The 25316-nt window shown below is 38.1% G+C and overlaps 1 protein-coding gene across 1 annotated transcript in view; it reads left to right on the plus strand.

Moving 5' to 3' along the window:
• Positions 1-25316, plus strand: part of BABAM2 (BRISC and BRCA1 A complex member 2) — a 434760-nt gene that overhangs the window by 22784 nt on the left and 386660 nt on the right. The window contains exon 3 of the mRNA XM_082671824.1: positions 17937-18013. Within this exon, the coding sequence (XP_082527950.1) occupies positions 17937-18013 (77 nt within the window). The remainder of the gene's footprint in view (positions 1-17936; positions 18014-25316) is intronic.

A 25316-nucleotide genomic window follows, 5' to 3' on the forward strand; every position in this document is an offset into this window, starting at 1 on the left:
ATAAAGTTTAATTTATAAATTAGGCACAGTAAGAGCTTAACAGCAACAATAATAAAAGAGAACAATTATAACAATATACGGTAAAAAAGTTATGTGACTGTGGTCTCTCTTTCAAAATATCTTGTACTGTAAGTACCCTTTTTCTTCTTAACATGATGGGAGATGATCAAATGCCTACATGATTAGGTGAAGTGAGGTAAATGGTACAGGAATTGTGACTTAGTGTTAGGCTACTAATGACCTGACGGTTGGTCAGGAGGAGGACCATCTGCTTCAGGTGATCCTGGATCACTGAGCCCTGATGATGTCAGCAGTTGGATGTCAGGAACAGACTGTGACATGGCTGGGGATTCCTGATGGGACAGCCCGAGATCTCAGAAAGGGCATGAAACTTAAATCTTATGAGCTGTTTATTTCTGGAATTTCCCATGTAATATTTTCAGACTTCGACCGTTGGTAACTGAAATCTTGGAAAGGAAAACTGCATTTAAGGGGGTACTACTATGTATTTATTATATCCATCTTTGTACATATTTGTGTAAGAAACAAAAGAATGTGTAATCAGAAGGGATTCTGGGGACCAAATAGTTCAAATGGAGAATTGAGAGTCCAGGTAGATTGGCAGAATTGCAGAGGTATCAGGTCTTTAATCATGAGTTCAGGACGCAGCAGGCCACTACTTTAGGTGTGGAGGCCTAGGATTTAGAACTGAGCTATACAGTCTTTAGACTTTCTAAAAAATTATGACTTACTGCCACAGATGATGCCAGCAGTCATATTATAAGATTGGGTGACCCCTCCAAACTGGATCGTCAAATTAGTTAATATCTTCTTAAAAGGAATGAATCCAAGAACATGTTGGCGCTACATCTGGATGCAAATGAAGTAGTGTTACAAATTCTGAGCAGACAGATAGATAATCCAATGATAAATTTTAAGCAGTGAGCTATATTGATATTATTGTCAACCTAGCAGGGATATCAAAAGAACACTTGGCAAGGAGTAAATAGTGTTTGTTACTGTAGTGGGAAAACCAAAGGGAATAGAGAGATTGGGGGACATCAAAGTAAAGCAGTTTATCTTTATGGTCAAGGACCTTCAGCATTTAAAGGATATTTAGATAAATGTTTCTCAAACTGTCTTTGGTGAAGGACTAGAGTTTTAAAAAAAGTCCAGTCTGTCACCAACTGATACTTTTCTAAAATATAATAAGAAAGAATTACTAGAAAAATGAAATATTTATATTAGATTCTTCTTTATATTAGATTCATCAAAATTAAAATTACTCTTACAAATTGCTCTAAAAGTTTCTAAATTCTTACTCAGTATCTGTGCTTGTCTCATCATGGATTAGTAATAGTTTATAGTCTAGTACTGGTCCATGGGCCCCACTTTGAGTGTCACTATTCAGAGGATTTCTACATTCTGACAGTCCCGGAGTTGGCCTTTTTGAGAATTCTATCTGAGGGGTGAGACAGTGTAGTACGTTAGTGATAAGTAATTCCTAGCTACACATTGCATAATCTGAGATACTGGTTTCTTTCTCGTTTGAAACAAATACAGTCGAACAAATGTGGTAGAAGGTTATAAGAATGAAGACTTCTCTCAAAACTTTCAGTTAGTTGGTTTAGTAAAAATTCAGACAAAGCATGATTACTTTGTTTGTGTATTCTACATATAGACCAAAGAAGCATGACTTTTGAGTAAGGAGAGAATGTTTACAATATAGTCTTTTTTGGGGAAACCTTCTTCCTTTATTCCTGCGCATTTTAAAGATCAAACATTTTAGGCCGCCTGGTGGTTAGGACTCTACGCTTCCACTGCAGGGAGTGCGGGTTTGAGCCCTGGTGGGGGAACTAAGATCCTGTATGCTGTGCGGCACGGGACCCCACCCCCACCAAAAAAAAAAAGATCAAACATTTTTTTGCTATTTGCTTGTTAAAGCTATATATGGATTTATATTTTCTAAGTTGATAAACATCTTAACACTATGCCAGTGACTTGGGTGGCATTTCACTTTTTCTGTCGAAACTGATGATTTTTTTTGACTGGGCTGGGCACATTAAGTCAATTTTTATTATATTGTTTTTTGTTAAAATGTCAACATTTGCCATTTCAGGTTGTTTAATGTAGTTCATGGTAGAATTCATTTTTTTATAAAAACTTAATAAAGAACTGGTGTTGGCTTTTTAAGTCGTGTTATAGTATAATACTGTCTTAATCTAGTCTAGAGTTAACAGAATTTCAGGATTGGAAGACATTAAACCCTAACAACCACCATGTGATATATTAGCCCCTTCTAACAACCACCATGTGATATATTAGCCCCTTCTTAGCTTCCCTGCTAAGCGCCTGTCCAGGCTGTGCCTGAGTATCTCCAGTCACAGGGAAACTCCATGAGTCCCAAGGCCACTTATTGGGCAGCTGTGCTGTTAGAAAGTGCTTTTGTGTCACTTCTACATCTTGACACAGTATGGAACAAACAATGAATCCTCGATGCAACAGTACTTCACATAAATGAAGATAGCTGTCACGTTTTGTATTTTTCTCTTCTGCAGGCTGACACATAACCTTTGCTTATACCATGTGATTTGTGTCCTTTTACCATTCTTATTGGCTTTTCTGAATGTGATCCAGTTAGTCTCTCTACTTCTCAAAGTGTAATACCTAGAGCTGAATGACGTGTTTGAGGGATGGTTTTAACCAGTGTGGAGTACAGTACTGTTATCTTCATTTTTCTGGAAATTATATTCTCTGAGGTTGTATTGGACAGAGCTTTGTGTTGCAAACCATTGGCAGGTTGTAACCCATTGGTATGTTATAAAATCATTTTAGTGGGTCTTGATCCACATTAAAAAAATATGAAATAGGATAGAACTGAATAAAAAATATCAGTGCATTTCATGTAGTAGAGCTAAGTATTACAGAAAAATGTTTCAATTTGTATATATAGACACATAGACACTTGTGTATACACACGTACCCATATATGTACATATATACTCAGCGCATGTGTGTGTAGTGAGTGGTGGTACAAAGTGGTGATATATAAGTTTCTTACTGTGTATCAGAAAGGTGTGAAAGCCTCTGGTCTAGACTAGAGGCTTCCCCTCCTTGCTTTTCTCTGATGGCTCCTGTTCTCTTCCGGCTCTGCCACCACTTACATCCTCCAGCTGATATTCTTCTCTTTCTTCCCCTGTGGGTCCTGCTGTGCAACATGAGGGGCATCCTGGGCTCCATTAGATTCGACTTGGGACCTGGGAAAATCATTTTACTGCTCTGATTCAATTTCTGCACGATGGGACCCCCTCTGATAATTTTTGTCTGTGGAATAAAGAAGGCATAGTAGTGAGGTGAGGGGGTCAATTGAAGATTTTTTTTTTGCTTGTTTGCTTTAAATTCTGAAAATTATTACCCAAGCAAAATTAAGGCTTTAATGAATACAGTGTTTGAGATAGACTTTCCTTCTCCATATTTCTGGTTTTGCAATTTGTGCTTTTGAATACTCCTAACAGTAATTACGTACTCTGTACCAGGCCCTGTTCTAAGCACTTTATATATATCAAGTCAGTGGATCCTCATGACAGCTCCATGGAGTGTGACTATCATCCCCATTTTACAGATGAGGAAACCAAGGAAGAGACCGATTATTTAACCTGCACGAGGCTTTAAAATTCATAGTGTATAACAATTGTATCTCAAATGGCAATCTAAGAAAAAAATCCTCTGAAACCACCTACACCTGAAATCCGTGGATGGCACATTTGTCCCATTATCTTGTAGTTCCAGATATGCTCATATAACAGATGCTAAGTTTTTTCATAATCACTTAAAGAGAAGAATTTGAGAATTTAAAAAACTTTTCTTTCATCTTTGGAAAGCACCTCTCACCAGCAGGAAAGGGAATCCTTTAATGACACTTCAGATCTATTAACTCTCCCTCTTCCCTCCGCTCTCCCATTCTCTCTCCCCTTCTCCATTTTTACCTTCACTGTGTTGTCTGTTTCCACTGCAGTTCACTCTTCTACTTCTTCTTGTTTTTTTTCTCTCTGTCCTCCCCTGTCCCCTACCAGTTTTCCATTTATTCTTTTCTGTACCCTACCTTTGCACTGTTCATGTTCACTCAAATTTATTTATTTATTTAAATTTTTATTTTATACTGGAGTATAGTTGATTAACAATGTTGTGTTAGTTTCAGTTGTACAGCAAAGTGATTCAGTTATACATATACAGGTATGTATTCTTTTTCAAATTCTTTTCCCATTTGGGTTATTACAGAATATTGAGCAGAGTTCCCTGTGCTATACAGTAGGTTCTTGTTGGTTATCTATTTTAAATATAGCAGTGTTCAAATTTATTTTTTATAAGAAGTAATATACTGAGCACCTAGTAAGTGTGAGGCACTGTGGAGATACAAACAAATAAAACTAATATCATGAAAATCAGTAAGAGAAAGATGAAAGCTCTGCTAGTTCATTCCCTTGAGAACGTGAGCCACTGGAGCATGCCAAGACAAATACTCTCCAGTCCTTTCCTGTAAGGAGCAGGAATTGAGATTGGGATTTAGCATATAGGTTATAAATGGTATAAAATATAAAGCAGAGTTCAGAGAATAGGGAATACATCCATTTAGGTCATGTTTGGGGTCAAGGAATGAAAATGGTGGCCTAAAACTGTTACAGGAATATTTTTATTGAACAAATTAAGTGTTTTATATAAAAATTGCTTTTTCTAAAATTATGTTGTACGTTAATTGTAAAAAATAGTATGTAAGTTGGCCTTGTCCCTGGTGATTTCTATAATTTTTTTTTTTTTTTTGTGATATGCGGGCCTCTCACTGTTGTGGCCTCTCCCGTTGTGGAGCACAGGCTCCGTACGCGCAGGCTCAGCGGCCATGGCTCACGGGCCCAGCCGCTCCACGGCATGTGGGATCTTCCCGGACCGGGGCATGAACCCGTGTCCCCTGCATCGGCAGGCGGACTCTCAACCACTGCGCCACCAGGGAAGCCCTATAATATTTTTTAATGTAAGAATCACCAGCATTCCCACAGTTGGAATAGGAATCCGTCCAGGACATTTATGTAATTTGTTTCAACTTTGATATGACCTTGGGGTACACTTGTCCTCTCCGGCTCCACTTGCTCACCTGTACTATATATGCAGTAGTTTTCAGGTGCCTCCTGTGTGCCACCAGGTAGGCTGCTGAGCATTAAGGGATCTAAGGTTTAATGTACTCTAGTTTATTATAGAGCTTTTGTTTTAGCAGAGCATCTGTCTCCTTGGTTTTGCCCTATTTAAGGACACTTGCAGGTACTTATTTTTCCTTCCTCTCTCTTGATCAGATCCAATTAATTCTTAGAGCCCGGGTTCCAGTGAACCTTCCTTGACTACCTGCTGAAAGTGGTTTCTCTGCTGTCTCAACTCCTATTGTGCTTATTTTCTTTAACCACTAATTTGGCAATTAATCATGTTAATTGCTTTGTGACTTGTATCTATTGTTGTCTTGAATTGTTATTTAAATTGTGCCTTGTTTGACTTTCACAGGTTTGATTTTTGTCTTCTGATTACAGTTCAAGGTTCTTGAGAATAGAGACTCCTTTCTGTAACTCTTATAGCAGTTATCTTTTTTGATTATGTACCTCAAATAATTTGATTATGAACCCCTAATACATGCATATTTATTTAATTATTAAACATACTTGTATATTATAAAACATATCTGACATATATTAAAAAGAATGATATACACACTATTACTGTATATAAAGTAGGTAATCAACAAGGACCTACTGTATAGCACAGGCAACTCTACTCAGTATTCTGTAATAACCTATATGGGAAAGAATCTGAAAAAAGATATATGTATATGTATAACTGAATCACTTTGCTGTACACCTGAAACTAGCACATTGTTAATCAACTATACTCCAATATAAAATAAAAATTTAAAAAATGATATAAAATGAAATAAGCACTACTGTAAACATAATTTACGTAATTTTAATATAGCATTTTCACTTGTCATACCTGAAAAAGTAATCTTTTTAAACTCAGGGCTCATGAACAACTACATGGGAACTGAAAGAGAGTGCCAGGGTCAATCTGTATACTACATATTGGTAAGGATTAATTTCTCTCTCTCTGTCCATATATGTATACACATGTACATATACATATATTGCATATATATATACACACACATACATATACATATATATGCATACACACACACACACACACACACACACACACACACACACACTCTTTTCCCCTAAGTTTTTCTTCCTGCACCTAGTGCGTTGTCTTACATACTCACTTGAAGACAGACCATGGACCATTGACCTGTTAGGTGTAACACTTTATATAGTTATTTTAGTAATAATGTTCAACAAATACTTATAAATTGATTTGGAGTAAGGAAATGTGTATCCCCAATCACATATTTTTGGAAATGTTTCCATAAGAGTTAAGAAAAATTCAATTAAAGAAGAGGTGAAGGGCTTCCCTGGTGGTGCAGTGGTTGAGAGTCTGCCTGCCGATTCCGGGGACACGGGTTCGTGCCCTGGTCCGGGAAGATCCCACGTGCCGCGGAGCGGCTGGGCCCGTGAGCCATGGCCGCTGAGCCTGCGTGTCTGGAGCCTGTGCTCGGCAACGGGAGAGACCACAGCAGTGAGAGGCCCGCGTACCCCCCCCCCCCAAGAAAAAAGAGATGAAGATCATGAAAACAGCTGTTTCAAAATGAGTTAGTATTATGTGAAAGGAAAATGTGAACTTGCATAAGCACTTTTTCATAAGTTTATTGACCATTTGGATCTCCTTTTTTTTTTTTTTTTTTTTTTTTGCGGTACGCGGGCCTCTCACTGTTGTGGCCTCTCCCGTTGCGGAGCACAGGCTCCAGATGCGCAGGCTCAGCGGCCATGGCTCACGGGCCCAGTCGATCCGCGGCATGTGGGATCTTCCGAGACCGGGGCACGAACCCGTGTCCCCTGCATTGGCAGACGGACTCTCAACCACTGCACCACCAGGGAAACCCCTGGATCTCCTTTTATGAAGTGCTCCTTTGGGTCTGCTAACTTAGTTATCTTTTTCTTATTAACACTACAGGAGTTCTTTATATGGTCAGGATATGAGCCCTTAATCAATTTTATATGTTGCAGATATCATCTCTCACTCTGTGGCTTGTCTTTCACTCCCTTAATGGTGTTTTTTGATGAACAGGAGATCTAATATTAAGGTGATCCTGTTTACCCATCTTTTCCCTTATAGTTAGTGCTTTTGGGGAATTTTTGTTCACCCTAAGTTCTTGAAGATATTCTTACATTATCTCTCTCCATCCCAAGTTATCTTCTAAAAATATTTTTCTTCACTGTTTACATTCAGAGCTTCAATCCACTTAGACTTGATTTTTGTGGAATATTACAAGGATAGGGATCAGGTTTCATATTTTTCACTGTAAGTATACCCAGTTGACCCAGCACCATTTATCGAAAACAATTTCCTTTCCTTACTTCTGTGTAAAGATGCCTTTGTCATAAATCAACTGTCCAGATATGTGAGGATCTTTCTCTGGACTCTCTATTCTGTTCCACTGTTCTATTTGTCTGTCTTTGTACCAATGTCATTATTTTAATGATTTATAGTAATTTTTGATATCCAATAGAGTAAGTTCTCCTACTGCGTTTTTTCCTTATGGTAAAATATAACATAAAATTGACTGTTTTATCCATTTTTAAGTTTACAGTTCAGTGGCATTAAGTATATTCAGATTGTTGTGCAGTCATCATCACCATCCATCTCTAGAACTTTTTCATCTTGCAAACCTGAAACTCTGTACCCAGTAAACACTATTTCTCCTTTCCCCTCAGCCCCTGGTAACCATCATTCTGTTTTCTGTCTTTTTGAATTTGACTACTCTAGGTACCTCATATAAATGTTATCATACAGTATTTGTCCTTTTGTGACTGGCGTATTTCACTTAGTATAATATCTTCAAGGTTTATCCATGTTGTAGCATATGTCAAAATTTCCTTCCTTTTTATTGATTGATTTTGGCTGCATCGGGTCTTAGTTGTGGCACGCAGGATCTTTCGTTGCGGTGGGCAGGCTCTTTGTTGTGGCGCACAGGCTTCTCTCTAGTTGTGGTGCGTGGGATTCAGAGTGTGTGGGCTCAGTAGTTGTGGCACGCAGACTCTCTAGTTGTGGCACGAGGGCTCAGTTGCCCCGTGGCATGTGGGATCTTAGTTCCCTGACCAGGGTTCGAAACCCTCTGCATTGGAAGGCAGATTCTTAACCACTGGACCACGAGGGAAGTCCCCAAATTTCCTTTCTTTTTAAGGCTGCTGAATAACATTCCATTATATGTATATACTACATTTTGTTTACCCATTCCTCAGTCGGTGGATACTTGGGTTGCTTCCACCTTTTGGTTATTGTAAATAATTCTCTCAAGTTTTCTTCTTCAAGAGAATCTGGTCTATTCTTGGTTCTTAACATTCCATTTAGAATCTGCCTTTCAGGTTTCAGATCAACCTAAGGAGAACTATCATCTTGTCATTATGTTTCTTTTAATCTGTTAACACGATATCTATGTTCATTTTTTATTTTCTTCTTAATAATAGCTTTCTAAATAGTGTTCTTGTGCATCTTTTGTGACATTTGTTTCTATGTATTTGATTGTTTGATGTTATTTTCGATGGCATCTTTCTAAAAGTTTTTATTTTTTAACTGATTGTTGATGGTATATAGATGTACATATACAGTATACAGTTGATTTTTGTTGTATGTTCTTCGTCTAGCAACTTTACTAAACTCACATATTATTTCCAATGATGCAGATGAAGATTTTAAAAGCTTTCTACATGCAGTCATATTATCTGCAAATAAATATAGTTTTATTTCTTCCTTTCCAATATTTATACCCTTATTTCCCCATGCTACATACTGTGTACTAGCCAGGACCTCCAGTACAGTGTTAAGTAAAAGTAGTAAGAAAGGATATCCTTGTCTGATTCTCTATCTCAAAGGGAAAATTTTAACATTTTGTTACTAAGTATGATGTTGCTGTAGGTTTTTGGTAGATGGCCTTTATCATATTAAGGAAGTTTCTTTTTTTAAAAAAAATATTTATTTTATTTATTTTTGTCTGCATTGGGTCTTCGTTGCTGCACGTGGGCTTTCTTTAGTTGCGGCGAGCAGGAGCTACTCTTCATTGCGGTCCACAGGCTCCTCATTGCAGTGGCTTCTCTTGCTGCGGAGCATGGGCTCTAGGCACGCAGGCTTCAGTAGTTGTGGCACACAGGCTCAGTAGTTGTGGCTCTTAGGTTCTAGAGCGCAGGCTCAATAGTTGTGGCGCACGGGCTTAGTTGCTCCGCAGCATGTGGGATCTTCCCGGACCAGGGCTCGAATCTGTGTCCCCTGCATTGGCAGGTGTATTCTTAACCACTGTGCCACCAGGGAAGCCCCAGAAGTTTCTTTTTTTGGTCCTTGTTTTCAAAGAGTTTTAAAAATCATAAATGGATATTTAATTTTATCAAACACTTATCCTGCACTTATTGAGATAATCCTCTTAATTTTCTTTTTTATTCTGTTAGCAGAGTGAATTAAACGCACGTATTAGAAAAGAAGAAAGGTTGGACAGTAATGAGCTAAGCATCTATCTCAGAAAGTTAAAGGATTCCCCCCCTCCTAGTTAACTGCTAAAAATAGTATTTGAGCCCATCATTCCTACTGAAATCATATTGCAATTTAAACCACATTTTTGCTATAGGAACACCTACTAAGATTTAAAAATACTCCCTACTCTAAAGTAGAGTTGAAATCTCTCATTTATAAATGGAGATATAGCATGGAAACTGAGAATAACAGTTGATGCCACATGAACTGGCAAACACATATTTTTGAATATTTTAATTTTATAATTTTTAAAACATTCTGGGCTGACTCACTTATTCTGGTAATGGCATTTTGGATTCCTATGCTAAGAATTAAATCTATCACTTTCTAGTAGGGCCCAGAAATAGATTTTAGGCTTTAGAGATGTAGAGGATGTATTTGGTATATCAGGAACATCATATGTCATCAAGTAGGTAGTTTCATTCTCCTGGATAATGATCTAAAACAGCGGTCCCCAACCTTTTTGGCACCAGGGACAAGTTTCATGGAAGACAGTTTTTCCATGGACGGGGGAGGGGGGATGGTTCAGGTGGTAATGCAAGCCATGGGGAGCGGCAAATGAAGCTTCTCTCGCTCACCCACTGCTCACCTCCTGCTGTGAGGCCCGGTTCCTAACAGGCTGCAGACCGGTACTGGTCCGCAGCCTGGGGGTTGGGGATCCCTGATCTAAAACAGTGTGATTTTGCTGCCTCCTTTTACCAATTTTAATTCATGAGTCTTCTTGTAGAAAGGCCTAAGACTTGACCTAGTGGGTTTTGATATAGTCAACTTAGATGTACCATAATTCCCTTCCAAGACTGAGGGTGAAAGATTCTGTGAATCAGAGGTTCAGATGCCTTCACAGATAAAATGCCCATTTTATAGATTATTTAGATAGCTGTTAAGATATCCTACTTCCGTCTTCTAGCTTCCTTACTGCTGAATTTCAGTCTAGAAACTGATAATTTTGAAACTGATTTAGTCTGAGTGGAATTATTGATGTTGGATTTAGTTCAGAGAAAATAAATTAATTCTTTAAAATGGAAATGTGCTGAATATCAACTAACAATAATTCACTCTAATTTATAACTTAATAGTTACTTAAAATGCAGTTATTGGTCTTTGAGCCTGTTTTTTCTTTATACTCACCTGTTATTTTAGGTTGCCAAAGCTGAAGACTTCCTTCTTAGCTGCTGTTAAATATTGTTGGTTAAGCACAAACGTCATTATCAAGAAAACAGGAAGCTATGTAGGAGAACATGCCAAATGGTGAATTAATAGTCAGGGTAAAGGAAACTGACGTAGACTCAGGGAAGGAACCCTAGACTCATCTACTTTGTTCTTTTTAGGTGGCTTGAAGAATAGAAATGGTTTGTCATTATTTTTTCCAGAAAGTATGTCAAATAATAGGTTTAGCATTAAACTAGAAAGTATATATTTTGCATTGTCTTAAAAATGCTGATGTCTTAAATGTTGTAGAATATCTTCATATAACTTTGTTAATCAAGATTAATTCTTGGTTGTCACTCAAATCATATAAAGTGTTGTGAAATTGCCTACCTTTTCCTCTTTAGAGTGAAACTCTACTAATTTGAGTTTGATCTCAGTAATTAGGAACAAGTAATAATTTAAAGAGGATTCAAATCCAAATTTATGTTTCACTATTTATTTAAAGAGTTTGCTGAATAAATCAAGAGGGTCAACATTGTAGCACCTATTTAATCAAGTTATAAGGGCCTTGTTCCCTCTTTTGTATCATTGATTTACACGTATACAGTTCTTATTACTGAGAAATCATTTTCTTTTCATTAAAGCACATGTGGTTGAACACTTTTTGGCAACTTATTGTCAGCTTTTACTTTCCAGTATTATAAGTACTTAATAAAAACACATTTGTTGAAAAGAGTTATAATTCACATTTTCCAGTAAGTCTGATGGTTTCCCCTTTAATTATTGAGAGATGATTTAGTTTGGTGGTTAAGAAAATGGGCCCTGGAGCTGGACATCCTGGGCTTGGATCCCAGCTCTGTCACTTACTAGCAAGTTGCATGTCTTCTGTATGCCTCAGTTTCCTCATCTGTAAAATGGAGATAATAATAGCATCTATTTCTGAAGGTTGCCGTGGGCTTAAATAGTCTAATCTAATTAAAGAACTTAGAACAGTGCTCGCCACATAGTAAATGCCCAACAAATGTTAGCTGTTGTTGTTATTATTATTTCTTGTGAAAACAGAGTAATTTTAGGTAATGACTTTAAGTTTAAATTCTGAGTTGCATGCACAACTCTTCAAAGGGAGGACCTTCCACAAATAGTCACACTTTCAGCTTTCTCAGAGGTGAGGATGAGAGCGCCTTCCCAATTCCAGTTAAATCATCAGTTTTTGTCAGGAAAAGAGCACTGGACCGGGAATCAAGTCTTATGCAAACCTTTCATTCAGCAAACCTTTATCTCCATACATAGTCGGTGGAGTAGCCACGTTCTGGACACCAGTGCTGTTGGATTCTAGAGATTTAAAGGTGATTTAAAGATGCTTAGGCTTGGGCTTCCCTGGGGGCGCAGTGGATAAGAATCTGCCTGCCAGTGCAGGGGACACAGGTTTGATCCCTGGTCCGGGAAGATCCCACATGCCACGGAGCAACTAAGCCCATGCACCACAACTACTGAGCCTGCGCTCTAGAGCCCGTGAGGCGCAACTACTGAAGCCCACGCGCCTGGCGCCTGTGCTCCACAACAAGAGAAGCCACTGCAATGAGAAGCCCGTGCACCGCAATGAAGATTATTAGCCCCCACTCGCCACGACTAGAGAAAGCCTGCACACAGCAGTGAAGACCTGACACAGCCAAAAATAAATAAATAAAAATTAAAAAAAAAAAAAAAAAAAAGAGAAGATGCTTAGGCCCAGGAGAATAAGATGTGGCCAGAAGTGGAAGTGGTTTCTAATCTGTTGTCATCTGTAAAATGACAGTTTTTGAGTTTAGCTGATGATTACAATCATACAGTAGAATTGCTTAGCACTGTACTAGATGCTGTACTAAGACATTTTTAAAACTGTAAAGCAGTTCTTGGCACCAAGAATCTTAGATCTGGTAGGAAAAACAAACCACAATTAGAAAATAGATCAATAATAATACTGAGAGTCGTGATTAGATGTAAAATAAGAGATCATAGGAATGAGAGTATAAGAAGGTTATTATGCTTAGCATTTCAACGTGCCAATGGTTAGCTGCAATTTCTGTAATAAAGAACCAGAGTAAACTGCCTGTTTGTTGTTAACCTGAATCCCCACTTGAGAATTCCCACTTGCGTAATCTTTTTAAAAGGGAACTCAACCCACTTTGTTCTTCCACATGTTAAACTTTAAAATCTTGAGTCCCCAGATATTGAGGTAATTAGAATTTAGTGAAAGATACATTTTTAGAGCATAGTACATCCAAAAATCCTTTTTATGTTATAATGCCAAGATATGTGTTTTGTTCTTGTCACTGCTGTATTCCCAGTGCCCAGCACACTGCCTGACCTGTAGTAAGCACTCAGGAAGTATAGTTGAGAGGGAATTCCCTGGCGGTCTAGTGGTTAGGACTCCGTGCTTTCACTGCTGAGGGCGTGGGTTCAATCCCTGATCAGGGAACTAAGATCCCACAAGCCTCTGCTTGGCGTGGCAAAAAAAAAAAAAAAAAAAATTAAACAAAAAAATATAGTTGAGAGACAAATTTGAAATTACATTTAAGTTGTCAGCAATTTCTAAGTCATTTAAAAATTATTTTACTATTAAAAGATACTCAGTTTGGAATATTGGTTTTTTAAACCTTAGATCTAACTGTGTGTTAGGACAAGTTGCCATTATACAAATATAATTTTAATGAAGTTGGTAGCTTTTTATTTACTAGCATTTTCATACTTGTGTAAGGAGGTGCCTTTCTAGGAGAATGAACTTTCCTACTGTATTAGTTCTCTGTAATTGCATTTGACTGCAGCTTCATGGGAGGCCTTACACCAGAACTGCCCTGCCAAGCCATTCCCAAACCCTGCCACATAAGAAACTGTGAGAGATAATAAATGTTACAAATGTGACATTTTGTGATATCACAATATAAAGACTTTCATACACTTTACGTGAAGACTCTTTATAGGTAGATCATCCTGCCTTCTTTCCTTTTGAAGAGGAGTGAAGCACTTTAGAAGAAAAAGATAAATCAAGCCATCATAGCCAAGTTTCCTGAGACAAATATAAAAAGAATGTATTTAGCTTTAAAATATTTATATAATTGTAGAATAGTTCATGTTCATTATTAATCAAAACAATGCAGAAAGGTAGTTGAAGAACATTCTAAAAATCACCCCAAATCCTGCTGCATTTTGGTGACGGTCCTTTTGAAATCTGTTATGTACATAGACATACACACACACTGATCTATCTTTTCCGTACGTGGAGCCATGCTATCCGTATGTGGTTTTCAGTATTTTTTAACCCGTGCCCTTTTTTGATTAACAGAAAAACACTCTTTGAGTGTGATTTGAAATTTCATGGTATATTAAATAACATGACCAAAACCAATTTTATTTTATTTTTTTATGTTTTTTAATAAATTTTTAAATTTTATTTATTTACTTTTCGCTGTACTGGGTCTTCGTTGTTGCTCGCGGGCTTTCTCTACTTGCGGTGAGCAGGGGCTCCTCTTCTTTGCGGTGTGTGGGCTTCTCATTGTGGTGGCTTCTCTTGTCGCGTAGCATGGGCTCTAGGCTCTTGGGCTTCAGTAGTTGTGGCACACGGGCTCAGTAGTTGTGGCTCTCAGGTGCTAGAGCACAGGCTCAGTAGTTGTGATGCACGGGCTTTGTTGTTCCGCGGCATGTGGGATCTTCCCGGACCAGGGCTCGAACCCTTGTCTCCTACATTGGCAGGTGGATTCTTAACCACTGCGCCACCAGGGAAGTCCATCCAAAACCAGTTTTAGACAGAGGTAATTAAAAAAGCGGAAACATTTTAATCTTAAAAGAACCTTTAGGTAACATGACATTGGTTTGTTTCCCATAAAGCTACTTATCCTAGGTAATATGAAAGACAGAGCATAACAAGATATTTTAAATAATTTTCTCAGTATTTAATTGGAGGAGAAGCTGACTACTTTTTAGGAGAGAGAGACCAGCTTAGCCTTTCTTGCCTCTGTTCCCTTGAACAGTTCAGTTCTTGGCCCCAAATTTGTGTATACCTCTCAGCAAAACAGAAGCCCTACAGTTCACTGGAGATTAGTGACATAACCTGTTTATACTCCTGTTTGAGGAGTATTACCCCTGACACCATCCCCACTTCAAGTAAGTGATCTTTCCAACAACAGGACTCTTCTAAGGTGAGTTTTTCTTCTATCTTTTCTTCTTTTTCGTGCTGTGTTAGTGGCCTGTATAGATTGGCTGGCCCACCTATGGATCTGCCTCTGTGTCCATGTGAGACTTGGCTGTCATCCACACTTTCAGCTCTTGACTTCCCTTCTCCCTAAATGTGAGCTTCTCTGCCAGTTGTCCCTGTTGAATAAATCTTCTGGTCTCCTTTGCCACTGCTGTTTCCCTCATCCAAGTACCTAGCATCATTCTTGGCCTGAAATGGACTCGTTTCTGGTCTCCTCGTTTCCGTTTTGCCTCTTTACAGTTCCCTTTTCCATACAGTATGCTGGGTAATCTTTTAAAAGCTTAGAATCTTAGAATCAGATAATATTACTCTTCCTAAAACCTTCCTTTGTGCTTAGAGTAAAACCTGGATCAACCGCCACCACTTCCAGGGCTCTGCGTGGTCTGTCCCTTGCTTAATCTCTTGTCCTGGTCTTTTGCTGTTTTCTCTCTCAGTCACTCTGCTCTAGCCGCATTGCCCAGACTTAGCAAGATTCCTTCCCCCAGAAATATCAAACTTGTTCCTGCCTTCACGCCTTTGCACCAGCTGTTTCCTCTAGCTGGAACGCTCTTCCCCAGAGCTTTCATGGTTGGCCCCTTCGGGTTATTCAGGTTTCGGATTTCACCTCCTCCAGGGGTCTTCCCCAGTCTTCCAATGTAATGTGGCTCCTGTTTTATTGCAGCTCGCTGTTTTATTTTCTTCATCACATTTAGCAATCTTAAACCATCTTTGTGGGTTTGTCTCCTTTTTTTTTTTTTTTTTTGCGATACACTGGGCCTCTCACTGTTGTGGCCTCTCCCGTTGCGGAGCACAGGCTCCGGACGCGCAGGCTCAGCGGCCATGGCTCACGGGCCCAGCCGCTCCGCGGCATGTGGGATCTTCCCGGACCGGGGCACGAACCCGTGTCCCCTGCATCGGCAGGCGGACTCTCAACCACTGCGCCACCAGGGAAGCCCTGTCTCCTTTTTTTCTCATTTCTCCGTCCCTCGCTAGATCTCCGTCCCTCGCTAGAATTTAATTATCGTGAGACTGTAGCTCTTGTCTGTCTTGTCCACCCTGTATTCCTAACACATAGAACAATGTTCAATAAATCTTATCTAAGTGAAGAGAATCAGCGAGTGAATCACGCAGGTGGAGGAATGTATTTTTCTACACCCTGAGGTGGCTGGAACCAGCCCTTCAAGTAGGAAGGGAGGAAGGTGAAGAGGCAGAGCACAAAAACACTGTCCTAGTCGTGGTTAAGGCATAAAGTGAATAATATAAAGTGTGGCCCCACCGTGAATGTAAGAATTTAGAAACCTAATTCACATTGAAGAAGGATGAGTTATTCAAACAAACCAGAATCAGATTAATCCTGAGGATTTCCTGTACTATTAATAACTTCAGTCATTAAGCGGTGTAGGTAATTTGATGATCTTCAAGACCCCAAAAGACACTTGATTGAATATTTTTTTAAAAAATCATTTAAAAACATTGCTGGTTCAATATAAGAGAAAAAATTCTTAGTGTTGCTTATAGGGTCATTTCTGTCCCTTTGTATTTTATAATGCGAAAATTTATGTGTTTTCCATAAGTGTTTTCAAAGAACTACTATGTTGTGAGCTAGAAAAGATTATACTATAAGAGAAATATTTTAGTACCTTTAATAAAATGTGCCCTGAAGAATTTTTTATATTGAAAGGTAAAGGAGTCTGTGTTCTTAAAACCTGTAAAACATTAAAGTAGATTACTCTGCAATGACTAGTGCAATTTTGTTTAGTTTATAAACTAATATTTTTATTGGCCCCTAAAGGTAAAGAGGAATAATCAACCTAGTGATTTATGTTAAATACATTAAAGTTTCTGTCTGCTTCTTTTCTCTTTCACATTCAAATAGTTTTGGGAAAAAGTAATAGTTAATCTGAGATCTGAGTTAGTTTTTCTTCGAGCCAGCACTTCTTAAATTTAGTTTCAAATGACTGTTGCCCTTCAAAGTGGCCATCTCGGAAAGTTGTACATTTGTTCTAACAATGCTTCCATTCCTTAAACTACTTTTGTAGGTTCTTTTTCAGAAATGTTTCATAGGCAGTTTTGGAATTATGAATGAAAATTAGCCTTCTTTACAAATTAAAAACCTTGCTTTTTTTTTGACTAAATGAAGACATACAACTTCCTTGACTGACTTCACATTAATATTTTATTAATTTATGAAGCCAATATTGCTGTTATGCACTTGAAGTTATGACTCAGAAGATTATGAGAGATATCTTACAAAGTAAATCTCTGTAAAGAACAAAGAGTATTGTATAACTTTGTGAAGTAATAGATTAAAAAAAAAAAAAGCTGTTGAGACCTGGGTGACTAACTCACCCCCCTTTTAGATTTGCATTTTATCTGAAACTGAGTGCAGTGCATTGTGCTCTGCTACAGATGTAAGTTATGGGGTGCCAAATCTAGAGGAAGCGCCTTATTTTCGGGAAAAGAGAGAAAACCATCTGGTACCAGAAAAAGACCACAAGTGGGCTCTTTTTAGTACTAACTGAGTGAAAACTAAGAGTCTATATTTAAAATATGACCACAAAACTACTCTTCTTTTGCAGCTCTTGACATCAAAGACTACAGACCTGTTTTGGATCATATACCTGTTTTCAAAGTCGAGATACACTGCTTTGAGAGGAGTAGTTGAAGCAGTGTTGGTATTCATTGTTAGAAGGCATATAGGTTTTATTGTGGGAGAAATGAATTATTTGTTTGAGTGCAAGTCTTGCTGTGTCTTGGCCCCCATGACCATTAAGGGCTTTTATTTTGTTCTATAAGCCAGTGTCTTAATCGTTTGTCTTTAAGGATCACTTTTTATTAACTTATTAAATATTGTAAATATGCGGGATTTTAAGAAACTCTTTTCTTCTCTTTCTTTTTTTTAAAGCTGCACGTCATTGACTCCTGGACCCAACTGTGACCGATTTAAATTGCACATACCATATGCTGGAGAGACATTAAAATGTAAGTAAATGATGACTCTTCTACTGAAAAATGTAGATTACAGTGCTAGCTATTGGATTTTGTGCTTTAGTTTTTATTTCTGGCTTTTAGGTGTTATCTCCTAAGATACTGATCAGAAGGATTTACCACTTTTTGAAAATTTCTCTTTCAGTCCTAGTTCTAGTCAAAGTAAGGCATGCAGCTCAATATCAAAAAAACAGACAACCCAATCCAAAAATGGGCAGAAGACCTAAATAGACATTTCTCCAAAGAAGATACACAGATTGCCAACAAACACATGAAAGGATGCTCAACATCATTAATCATTAGAGAAATGCAAATCAAAACTACATTGAGATATCATCTCTCACCGGTCAGAATGACCATCATCAAAAAATCTACAAATAATAAATGCTGGAGAGGGTGTGGAGAAAAGGGAACCCTCTTGCACTGTTGGTGGGAATGTAGATTGGTGCAGCCACTATGGAGAACAGTATGGAGGTTCCTTAAAAAACTAAAAATAGAACTACCATACAACCCAGCAATCCCACTACTGGGCATATTCCCGGAGAAAACCATAATTCAAAGACTCATGTACCACAATGTTCATTGCAGCTCTATTTACAATAGCCAGGACATGGAAACAACCTAAGTGTCCATTGACAGATGAATGGTTAAAGATGTGGCACATAAATACAATGCAATATTACTCAGCCATAAAAAGAAACAAAATTGAGTTATTTGTAGTGAGGTGGATGGACCTAGAGTCTGTCCTACAGATTGAAATAAGTCAGAAAGAGAAAAACAAATACTGTATGCTAACACATATATATGGAATCTTAAAAAAAAAAAAAAATGGTGATGAAGAACCTAGGGGCAAGATGGGAATAAAGACACAGACCTACTAGAGAATGGACTTGAGGATAGGGGGAGGGGGAAGGTTAAGCTGGGACAAAGTGAGAGAGTGGCATGGACATACATACACTACCAAATGTAAAATAGATAGCTAGTGGGAAGCAGCCGCATAGCACAGAGAGATCAGCTCAGTGCTTTGTGACCACCTGGAGGGGTGGGATAGGGAGGGCGGGAGGGAGGGAGATGCAAGAGGGAAGAGATATGGGGATATATGTATAGCTGATTCACTTTGTTATAAAGCAGAAACTAACACACCATTGTAAAACAATTATACTCCAAAAAAGATGTTAACAAAACAAAACAAAAACAAAAACAAAGTAAGGCAGTTGGCAGGGAGTAAATTGTGGTCAAGTGGGCATGCACACGTTTTATCTTTTATAGCAAAGGTCAGAAATACAAATGGCTACAAGGCCAGACTGGTAACATGAATGAGGGAAGCAGCCTAGGTGTGGCAAATTGGGGCACTCCTACCCAGTTTCGAGGGGTTGCCCTTACTGATTTATTGAGAAAAGGCAGAAATCTGAATTTTTATTTGAATTCTCAGTTTTAGATGTAGGCCACTTCTTCAAAATTACAATGTGGGCCAGCATTATGCAGGCCAAACCGATGTGTTTGTGGCCTGGCTTGAGCTCTTGAACCACTGGTTTGTGACCTCCATGAATAGTATGCAAGACTTACTGTAGGATTTAGTCCACCATCTACAGCATCTGCCTAGGTTGCATCAGCCCTTCTCTGCCATATTTACCAGTACTGAAGCTCTAGCCTCGTGTGGAAATGATGATAGCTTTGGTTGGTTAGTATCAATAATCTCATCAGGAATTTTCTTTCTTGAAACTGTACTAGTGAATGGGGTATGAAAGTCTCTCAATTCTTATACAGAGGAATAAAGAACAAAGATGTTGAAGGTGGGACAGATGGGTAAGCAGTGTCTTTCAGACCACTATAGGCTAGGAAAGGCCACATCTTAGTATTCGCAGAATCACTTTATGTTAATTTACCAAATGCAACGTGAACCAAAAAATTTGTGACGTGCTGACTTGCTAACCTTTCATTGTTAGATCATTCTCTGGAAACCATTAAAATAAAAGAATTTCACCTGTCTGAGGTAGTAGGACAGACTAGGTTGCTACTTTTTTTGGGGAAAAATATTTTTGACTAAATTTGAAGAAAATGATCAAAGTAAATCATTCTCATTTACTAAAAATGTAAATAATTCAAACATTTTTTAATACATGAAAACAGTAGTCCTCTGTTCCATTTCTCCCCAACCCTAGTCCTCTTTCTCAAGGGAACCACTTAAAATATTAAAAAAAAAATTGTTTCAGTGTTTAGTTCTCCTGGGGATGATCGCCACATATCTAAGTAATGTGCTTATGCCTCTATTTCTTGGCTTATCAATTTTAGATATTACTATCTTTTGATTTTCTGCTCTGATGCATAAGGTATCAACCTATTTTCACTGCACCCTTTATCTCTCTCTTCTCCTCTGTAGTGTAATTTTACCACCACTATTGGTTCCTGTGTTGGTTACCCTGTAGCTTCAAATTTTTTCTTTTCTTTTCTTTTAAAGGATCATTTAAAGCATTGTATTATATAGTTAAGTGAACAGCTCCTAAAAGTTCTTAGTCAGTGCCTGGCACACAGTTATCACTGTTATTACTTAGGCAAAATCTCTGTGCAGTAATCATGACCACTTAGTATGCGTTTATTTAGTTTCCCGTTAACCATAGACGGTGTCTTTTGGCTCCTCACTTTATAAGATGAAGATGTTAGCCCCTGACCTTCCTTCCATTCCTCTATCCTCACCCTCCCAACTTCTGTCTTCTGTGATTTTCCTTTTGCATTGTCCAGGGTGATAATTTACTGTCTGTTCTAAATCTACAGTTGCCATCTGTGCTTTGTCCACAAATTGCTTGAATGATTACTCTGCAGGCCTGCTCCTGCAGTTATCACTATGGGATTTACCTTTATTATGCTCTTGGATTTGACCTTGTGTAGAATCTGTGTATTGAAAATTCTGTGTTTTTAGAATTATGTCTCGGTAAACAGGTTACCTTGTTATTTTGCTGGACCACAGTCTCAAACAACTTGCTCAGATTCCACTCCTCCCTCCATCCTTCCACCTTTCCTGTAGCTCCTCTGATAATTTTTTATTACCACAGTCATAATTAGGTATCTTAATTTTCTTTTTTAATAAATTTATTTATTTTTGGCTGCATTGGGTCTTTGTTGCTGTGCTTGAGCTTTCTCTAGTTGTGGCGAGAGCGGGGGCTACTCTTTGTTGTGGTGCATGGGCTTCTCATTGCGGTGGCTTCTCTTGTTGCTGAGCACAGGCTCTGGGTGCATGGGTTTCAGTAGTTGTGGCACATGGGCTCAGTAGTTATGGCATGTGGGCCTTAGAGCACAGGCTCAGTAGTTGTGGCACACGGGCTTAGTTGCTCCATGGCACGTGGGATCTTCCCGGACCTAGGGCTCGAACCCGTGTCCCCTGCATTGGCAGGCGGATTCTTAACCACTGCGCCACCAGGGAAGCCCAGGTATCTTAATTTTTAAGAGCTCTAAGAGCTCTGTTTCTCTTTTGCAACATCTTGTTCTTATTTTATGAATGTAGTATCTTAAAAGTTTTTGAAGGATATAGTTTTTTTTTCTGTTTTCTGAATTATTTTGATTTTCCCCAGGGATTATATTTTTATCATCTTTTTTTTTTAACCTCTGTTATTCTATAGCTTTCCTCAAATAAAAGATGGGTTTTGGTTGACCATTTATATTTAAAACATGATAAAACTCTGATTGGGACTTCAGTATGGGCAGGACTTAATAGAGTATGTGGGTTAATGGTGGGCAGGCTGTTAATATGAGCACCCCTACGTGTCATATTTGGAGTTCAGCTGTTCTAGCTCTCCCCCAAATAGTTTATTCTGTTCTTTAAGAAAGTCTTCTATATTTTTTTCCTGGGGATACATATCTGGCCACCATGCCATTTTTGGGAGATGGGTATATAGATTATTGCCTGTGGAGCTTTTAGTCAGTCTCCCTGTTCTTAGCTCCTTGTCTCATTCTTGCCTCTCCTTACACCGGATGACTACAAGTTTTTATGGCTTTACCAGGACAGATGGCTTCCTCCTCATCAGTAGCCTCTTCCTCCCATTATTGCAACTAAAGCTTTCTCTGCCCTGTTTCTTCAAGTACTACTCTTCCATCTGCATTCTGCCTTCTAGGAATTTGTGGAAATGTTGCTACTGTTTTCCCTTCCTCTTCACTCTCCTGTTGTTTTTGATTTTTATCTTTCTGTTCCTCCACTATCATTTAATGAGAGGGTGAGTCTTAGGAGAGAGAGGAAATAAATGTTTGTGGTCAGTCCACAGTCTTGAGCCAGAAGTAATGTGACTTCACAAAGATCTTTCTAGCTGTATGAGTTTATGTTAGGAAGCATTTACTAGTATCCTGTATCCTCTCACTACTGTAAGCTTTTATAACATTGGTGATAAGGGTATTTGGACTGGTATTTACCATATCTTGTAGTTATGTCCTATTAAGTTATTGCTTGATATCATCATTATATGCTAGATACTTAATTTAGCCTGTAGAATGCTCTATAATAATTGAGTAATAGATGAACTTTATATGCTGAGATTCTTGCACATTAAGGTGAGTCAGACTCCTAACCTTAAGCAGCGCATAGCCAAATAAAAGGAAAAGACAATTGATTATGGAAACTGTATTTACAAAAGTTTATTGAATTGGAAAAATAAGAATGTGACATTCTGTTACTTGTATCAGTCTTTTGCCAACAGAAATTCAATCTTTAGAAGTTATTTATTGTACAAGGAACTTGTAATTGGAACATTGCTCTTAACAATTCAGAAAACAGGAAGGACGTACAGTACTTTGCAGATTTGGAGTCTGTTTCTGTTTCGTCTTATATATTTTACTCTGCCTTCTCAAAGCAGATTAATGACAATATTATGTAACCAAATTTTATATTTTGAGATATTTTATATACTAGGAAACAGTTCATCTATAAATTTTGCAGTTAATGATAGTGAGAATGAAAGACAAAGGAGAGGGCACATTTCTACTCATGAATTCATGAATTTATTCCTACAGAATTACCCACATGTAAAATGAAATAATTGAAGTAAAAAAGACCAGAAGATTACAGTACATTAGGAATGACGTTATTGTCTCCTCAGCTCTTTTCAGTGTGAAGAGAAAACTGTTGGGCATTGAAGGCATTGCCAATTTGTGTAAGATTCTCATGGACGATATCAAAGGATATCTGATAAAGAGAAGTCCTTCTAACACAACATCGTAAAGCAACCATACTCCAATAAAAATTAATAAAACAAAAGTCCTTGAATTTCATGATTGTAGAAGAGACAACTGGTACTTACTTAAAGAGGATTGGAAAAGTGAATCATCAGTGATGAAATTGATCTAAATAAAACAAATGTTAAGATCTAGGATGGTGCCACTAAAATGAGTGAAAATATGCCCATTACAGCAAAATTCACAGAGGAAGATCAGCGAGATTTTTATAAATGCATATTTGTAAAAATAGTCACGCGCTACAGCACTTAACTCTTGAAGAAATTATTGTGTTTGTGTTTTTTTGTGTCCTATTTAAATAGGGCGGGTGTGAAGCTGTTTTGCTCGTATTTTATTTGTAACCTGTACCTTATTGCCTGGTATTTAGAGGGGAATTTGTGTTTGTGTAATGAATGGACCATGTTCATTCTTTGGATATGATAATGAAGAGGTTTGATGAGGAAGTGACAGAACTCTGAAATATTCTCAATTTTACAAGTTTTTTGAGTAACACTATTATGTAACTATAAAGAGAGATAATTGAAATATTTTAAGTTATACCAAGCAAATCTGTGGCCGAAATCAAATGGTTTCCTAACACTAGTTTCAAATTTGAAATTATCTTTTGTTTAAAATTTCTATTTTTCATACTAACAATTTATTTTAATCAGGGACTGTTTGGTTATAAGAAACCCATTGGAACAAACGTAAATAAAGAGTTTGTTTGTCTTTATAAGGAATTAAGTGAACTCCATGGTGCCCAAGGGCAGGAAGTATAGCCAGGCCTGATAGGGACTGGAAGGATGGCAGACACAATAGTAGCTGGTCAGCATCTGTGTTCTTGTATGTCTTTGTCTTTCTCCTGAAACATATTTTCTTGTCACCATATTCACTTTATTCTTTTCCCCCCATATTTCTGTTTCTCCTCATGTTGAGCAGAAATGGCTTCCTGAGCCCCCTAGGACATGGTGACTAAGTTCAAGGCCACAAGAGACAGTCTGTGGTCTTCGAGTGAGAGGGTCTGTTTGGCATCTTGGGCTGGGTGTCCACTTGGGATCCAGTCATATAGCCAAGAGCTCTGGTTCATGTACTATCATGGTTACTAGAGGCCATTTTAACACAAAGTGAGCATGGGCTGGGCAGGTACCCAGAGAGGTATCTATTACAGTGTTTCAGGAGTTCTTTCTAAAGAGATTCCACATGAAACTAGAGGCATTTTCCTTTTGTCTTTAGCAATAGAAGCAGTGCTATTGTTTATCATCTGAGAGGAATGATGAATATTTCAAAGCCATTTGTGACAGAGTCAAGAAGTCATGCCAAAAAATTATCTCCAAAGGTTTTGAAGTTGAAAGACTTTCCCAGAGGAAAAGCCTTTTTTTCAGATGAAAAAGTGAAAAAAAAAAAAGATTATGATTTGAATAATATGTTATGTCTCCTTGTCTTCAGAGGAGGAGTATAAAATCGAAGCATTTCCAAGGCTTCGATACTATGTCACTAAATTTAAATGTGTATTTTTTGGAGAATGATTACAACAAAAGGAAACCAATCTCAGAACTGCTATTTAAATGGAATGTATCATTTAATTAAACAGTGGTCAAACATACACAAAGATTTTTATAGACAAATTGTAAATAGTGTTCCAGAACTTCTGCTTTACTGAATCTTGAAATTCGACTTCATTTTTATCCTATCTCAAGTGGTTTGGCTGCTCTGTGTGTGTGTTTGTGTGTGTGTGTGTGTGTGTGTGTGTGTGTCTGTCTGTCTGTCTGTATGCATTGACACAGTGCTTCTTGCATCTCAGGTCTATTATATATTACTTTGTCTTAGCCAATCAGCATAGTAAACTCAGAAAGCTCTTTTTCCTCTGCTCTTTGTCCTTTTCACTTATGTAGCGGTGTGTAGAGACACTGAAGGGCTTTGCCTGATGGCTGTCAAACATAAACTAAACCCCAAACTGCTGGCACCAGAAGGTCCCAGTGGTGTTTTGGAGAAGTTTGTTGCATCAGCTGAAGGAGATATTAAGGTTCTATTGATTTAATCTTATCTGTAAGAACTTTGCACTTTGCTTGCTTTGTTCTTATACCTTATATTCTGAACTTTG

This window comes from Grampus griseus, assembly GCF_964374135.1.
Source record: "Grampus griseus genome assembly, chromosome: 15".
Classification (NCBI taxonomy): domain Eukaryota; kingdom Metazoa; phylum Chordata; class Mammalia; order Artiodactyla; family Delphinidae; genus Grampus; species Grampus griseus.